Below are 5,879 nucleotides of genomic sequence, written 5' to 3'. Positions count from 1 at the left end.
GTTTTAGTATAAATTTTTTAGTTAATGTATCCTAAATTTTGAAAAAATCGCGTATCAGCGTACCTGTATCGTATCTGCACCCGTATCTGTATCCGAGCTTCATAATGTGTGATCTTCATGGTCGAACGATCCATAAAATAGTTGAGTTAGATCTTTCAGTGTCATATAATTACAAAATATTTACTAAAGAAAAACAAAAAACTTATTTTTTTATAAAAAAGAAAAACAAAAAACTTATTCCCATTAAAAAAAAAAAAACTTAACTGTTAAGTTAATGGGGCTAAGTTAAGTTAATCAACAAAGTAAAAAACCAAGATTATCATATACGGATAATACTACTTTTCTAGTTTCAACAAAGGCCAAATCGTGTTAAACAGAATCACCGATTCTCAAAAAATAAATTTTAACCGTATTTCCTTTCGTATCGTTGAATTCGTTTTTTCACCCTTTCGTATTAAATACCATCGCATCGCATCGTTGTTTCTATTATCGTATCGTTGTCCGACGCTATAGTACAGACCACCAAAAACAACACCATCAAAACAACATGACAACAGGAGGGAAGGACGAGTTTGTTTCTTACTCTCCTCTTCCCTCAAACCCTAACCCTAATTTCGATTCTTATTCACACCCCTCTCAAAAAAACTCTTATTCACACCCCCTTCCTCAAAACGTCGTCATTGGCCTTCCCTCATACTACCCCATCCACCGTCGCAACAACCGCCGCAACTACCTTATCACCGCCGCCGTACTCCTCTTTCTCGCTGCCGCAATTTTCTTCCTCTACCCATCCGATCCAGAGCTTCGCCTAGCTCGAATTCAGCTCAACCATATCTCAATCAAAGCAAATCCTAAACCAATTCTCGACTTATCTTTCTCCCTGAAACTCAAGGTTCGTAATAGGGATTTCTTCTCTGTTGCGTATGATTCGCTTGATGTTAGCCTCGGGTACCGTGGTCGGGAGATTGGGACTGTTTCGTCGGTTGATGGTGGGAGGATTAGGGCGCGAGGTTCGGATTATGTCGATGTTGTGCTGAGTATTGATGCGTTTGAAGTGATTTATGATGCTTTCTATCTCATTGAAGACCTTGCCAGAGGAGTTATTGTTTTTGACACTGTTGCGAAGTTTGATGGAAAATTAGGGTTTCTTCCTATGAAGGTATTGTTGCTATTATTGTTATTTACATCTCAATTTTTGTGTTTTGATTTGATATTATATAGTATAGAGTTTGATAAATGCTAAACTTTAAGATATATGTTCTTATTTTTTATGTTTTTCGGTAATTTGATATTCGAATTCTGTGATTATAGTTTATAATATGGCCCGTATGGATAGCTGATTCTGTTGTCTTCTGCAATTTCAATGTTAACTTGTTATGCAGTTTTACAAATTATGAATTAGTGATTATATTTGTATTTGGAATTTCGGAGAGACAATTAAGTTTCTGAATTATGCAACATTAAAATTAAGAAAAATGGGGTAAGCATATGAAAACATTAAGAACCGCTTGGTATTTCTCATTGCACTCATGATTTGTAGAGGTTCGTGTGTTTCGTGGATAAGACATTCATACTTTTTTTTGAATCGGAAAGTTATATCTAACTTTCAATATCAAACTTTCAATATCAATAGCCACTTTCAATAAGACATTCATACTATATAGCACTATATAGCGGTACTCTTTTATTATTATGGTTGGTTTGAATTACGTGGTAAGACTAGACATGAAAGAATGAGAAATGATGATATTGGAGAGGCAGTTGGGGTTGCACCAGGTAGAAACTAGGTTTCAGTGGTTTGGGCATGTAGAGAGATTTGTAGTAAGGAGAGGTGGATGACAATCAAATCACTAGAGACAGAGGAAGACATAGAAAAGCTATAGGAACTATCAAGAATGCTCTAGAGACTAATGAGTTGGATAGAGATATGAAATATTATTGAATATTATGCCGTTGTTTGATTCATGTAGCTGATTCTGCTTAGTGGGATAAGGGTTGGTTTGCAATTTAAACTCAATTGCACCAACTAGGATTTACCATAGATGGTTTTTGCCATTCTGCTGACATCTGTTATGAATTGAGTTTAAATTGTTTTCGTATAAGTTATAAGTTGTTTTTATAAGAAGTCCACCATGATTTTTTGATATTGTTTAGTGCACTGTTTTAGTGGCTTCCCTTGCCTTGACAAGATATGTCAAACTTCCAGTTTTAAGGGACATGCAAAGGAAAACTAGTAGTATTTGATTTCAAAACAAAGATCCTATTTGGATAAACAGTTTAATTAAGCACTTATAACATATACACTTATCATGTAAGTGCTTATGTGTAAGCTACTTCTAACAAAAGATCAAATAAAGTAAAACTTTTTTCATATAAGCTATAAACTGTTTTTGTAAACTAACCTCAAAAGCTTATAGAAATAAGATGAAAACAGCTTATTAACATGTCATAAGTTGTTTCCATAAGCTTTCCTAAATAGTCTCACATGTGTTTTTGTCTGTCGTTGAGTCAAATAGGTCAAAAAAAGGTTATATTTGATGTATCTACTAGTAGAGTTAAAATTACAAGCCGGAAAAATGCGAACTCCATAGCTTAGGTTAATTGTCATCTAAGTACTTATAGAAACAGATGCTTTCCCATGCTATCTACATGATGATCCAGACCAAACTAGAGCATTCTGTAACAAATCAAATTTGTTTAATTACTAATCCTGTGTCTGTACTACTAATAATACATTAAAATTCTAGATTGTGACATGGTATAGTCACATACTCAAAAGAAAAAGGACCCTTTCTAAAGATAAAAAACAGTGTGGTCCAAGATAATTTATAAGGTAATAATATTGATGATTTAGTCCTGAGAGTATGAAGACTTAAAACAGCATAGCCTTTCCATGATTTTTGTTTGTAATCACAAACTCTGATCAAAAGCAGAATTTTAAAAAACAAGTGCAGAAAGTCATCAATGTGGTGACACAGCAAAAAAAGAAAAAGATATAGATGAATGAAACTAAACTCAGCTAAATTGAATCAAAATAAGGATTCAACTCTGTTGGAGTTGAAGAATTCATTGATTTTGTGTTTGTTTCCACTGTTCAGAAGACAAGTGATAAACAAACATGAGATAATTATAAAAAGATTGTGTTGTGTGAGACAAAGGAAACGTAGGATGCTCAGGGACGGACCCACATAGACCACACTGTGGGCCAAGGCCCTCACTTCTATTTTATTTTTCTGCTATATACATGTTTCTTCCTTGCCTGACTTTGTGTTGGTATTTTACTCTTCAATGACATATAACTATAAGTATTGTAATAATGTATGCAAGTATTAAAGTCAGCCATTTTCCACTTTATTTTTGTCTTTCTTTAATGATAAGTTTAGAAAAATATACCATAAATAATACTCCATTTAATCTTTATTATAAGAGACAAATGAGTTAACAAAAGTTGAAATATCTCATTCATAATATAAACTAAATATATGAATTTTTGTCAACTCATTTATCTTTTATAAAAAGGATCTAAAGGAGTATTTATGTTTTCATAAGTTTAGCTAGTATGATTCGTTAATGTACAATTATTTTGCATATGAATCTAATGATGTGTTCCACATCAACTAATGAATATGACAACTCATGTGTTTTATTTATTTACATTAACTCATATGACAACACCTTATTTGATGCATGTGTAAAAAATAGGACATTGACATAGTATACTACTTAAAAAATTTCATATTTTATTTTTCTTTTATTTCGTTTCATTTTTTAAAACATACTTTGTCTAATATTTTTAAACTTAAATTGAATTTATTTATTCATTAATTTAAATTAATACGGCCCCCACCACTCAAATTTTCTGGGTCCGTCACTGAGGATGCTTATGTTATGATGTTATTATTTATTTTATAGCGATTGACAACATTGTTATTGCTGATGTTAGTTGTTTCCCTTGCCTTGACATGGTGTGCCTCTGATCTATATTTAACTCTATAAAAAAAGATGTAACTTGTGTGTGGTTAGTGGAAATTGTGTTTCGTTCTATGTAGGATTTTCATTTACTGACATAACCGATGTGAGTGGTTTTGGCTGTTTTTGGTTATTAGCTTAATTGAGTACTTACGATGTAAGTGATATTGTATTTGTATAAGTTATTTATGTTGGCAAAGAGTGTAATGGTTAACTTGTTTGGTAGCAGTTATAAATGTTTTTTAATTTTTATAAACCATCTGAAGGAGCTTATTGTAGTAAGCTAAAAACAATATATGGACATGTAATAAGCTATTTCATAAGCTCTAGCAATTTTGAGCCTGTTTGGGTTGACCTATTTGAGGTTTTCTACCGATATAAACACTTTTGAGATTGTTTGAAAGAGTTCACGGACAGTTGATGGCATATATGCCATTTTCAGCTTATATGGAAATAGTTTGACTTTATTTTATTTTTGTTAAATAACTTATGCATAAACACTAATATGAATAAACACTTATATGATAAACGCTTAATTAAGCTGTTTATCGAAACATGGCTTTACACATAATTATTTCATATAAGATAAGCTATAAATAAGCTCTTGTAAATGTGCCTTTTTATCTATTTAATACCTATGTAACTGAATGTTTTGTTCTGAATGCAGGCAACAGTGTCGTGTGAAGTTTATGTGAATATATACCAGCAGACGGTTGTACGCCAAAACTGCTATCCTGAAGTGAGATTTTTAGTTTCTTTCATTGAATGTAGTTTGCTATTTGTCTGAACTATATTTTTCTTATCTATGGAATTCTGCATAGTAATAGACTTGAAACTCAAAAGGATTTCATATTTTTGAAGCATCTTATCCGTAATTTGATCCCTAATTCCCTATAAAAAGTTTGAAGTGTATAGGAATATAAATCAGTTTTAGCTCAAATACATTGAAGAGAAACCCTACCTTATGTCTATATGCATTTGCAATTCTTGTAAGTTACAGGCTTTATAAATCCATGATTGCTTTTAAGTTATGGGATTGTTTCCTTAATTTTAAGTTTATAAATCCATGATTGTTTTTAAGTTATGGGCTTGTTTCATTAATTTTATGTTTAAAGATTGTATCATAAGTTGAAATATTTAATTGAATTGTAGTTATGAGCTTATTTCCCTTACTTTAAAGTTTTTAAGCTGATGTTAATAATGTGTATTTCGATACGGTGCGGAAAGAATTTGCTAATCCATTTTTGTACATTTGCTTCAGTCACTGGGAGATATGATGGATCGAAATGCTAACATCAGCGCTATCGAGATGGGAGATATGATGGATCGGAATGCTAATATCAGCGCTATCGAGATGGGAGATATGATGGATCGGAATGCTAATATCAGCGCTATCGAGGCTTGATGAGTTATAATTTTTTTAGCATCCTTTTGTTTATACAGTTGTCGTGGTTTGTGCTCATTGCATTATACTTTTTGTGTGCTCATGTGCTATATAGTTGCATATGCATCACTCACCATTGTAAATTCTGGTTGAACTTAGACAACAAGCATCTTGTATATAACGATTCTACGAAGTAAAAATTAAAATTAATGAAAGTCGTACTTTGGTGTCTGTTAGTGTTGCGAATGGGAAATAAAATTACGGTTTTCCTGTTGATATATTTTTAAATCTCCTTTTAAATGGTATGCTATTTTCACAGAAAGTTTGGTAGTGTCCCTCAAAACATGAGTGATTTTACAAAAGCTATAATTTATGGCTTCTGCAAAATCACTGAGCCACTTTGATCTGTTATTGCATTATATTTTTTTATACTTTTTGTTTTGTTGGTATGCCAAGGATTTTTAATTTTAGTCTAGAATAAAGATCTCAGAAATGGATTGATTATAATTCACTACTTTCAACATGA

At 32.0% G+C, this 5,879-nt stretch overlaps 1 protein-coding gene across 1 annotated transcript; it reads left to right on the top strand.

Moving 5' to 3' along the window:
• Positions 1-493: 493 nt before the first annotated feature.
• Positions 494-5,589, top strand: LOC146918366 (Late embryogenesis abundant (LEA) hydroxyproline-rich glycoprotein family). Its single transcript, XM_085720013.1, has 3 exons — positions 494-1,159; positions 4,637-4,708; positions 5,231-5,589. The coding sequence occupies exons 1-3, from the start codon at positions 548-550 to the stop codon at positions 5,372-5,374; spliced, it is 828 nt and encodes a 275-aa protein (XP_085576139.1). The 5' UTR covers positions 494-547; the 3' UTR covers positions 5,375-5,589.
• The last annotated feature ends 290 nt before the right edge of the window (positions 5,590-5,879 follow it).

Source organism: Medicago sativa, chromosome 6 (assembly GCF_051527215.1).
Source record: "Medicago sativa cultivar Bolivia chromosome 6, Bolivia_mono, whole genome shotgun sequence".
NCBI lineage: Eukaryota > Viridiplantae > Streptophyta > Magnoliopsida > Fabales > Fabaceae > Medicago > Medicago sativa.
The sequence above is the reverse complement of the archived record's forward strand: the minus strand, read 5'-3'. Positions and strand labels throughout refer to the sequence as shown.

Bases quoted from the DNA above. Each gene is read 5' to 3' on its own strand.
- LOC146918366 (XM_085720013.1), top strand. From the start codon at position 548: ATGACAACAGGAGGGAAGGACGAGTTTGTTTCTTACTCTCCTCTTCCC. The intron at 1,160-4,636 runs GTATTGTTGCTA...TTCTGAATGCAG, and splicing joins TAGGGTTTCTTCCTATGAAG to GCAACAGTGTCGTGTGAAGT. The intron at 4,709-5,230 runs GTGAGATTTTTA...CATTTGCTTCAG, and splicing joins GCCAAAACTGCTATCCTGAA to TCACTGGGAGATATGATGGA.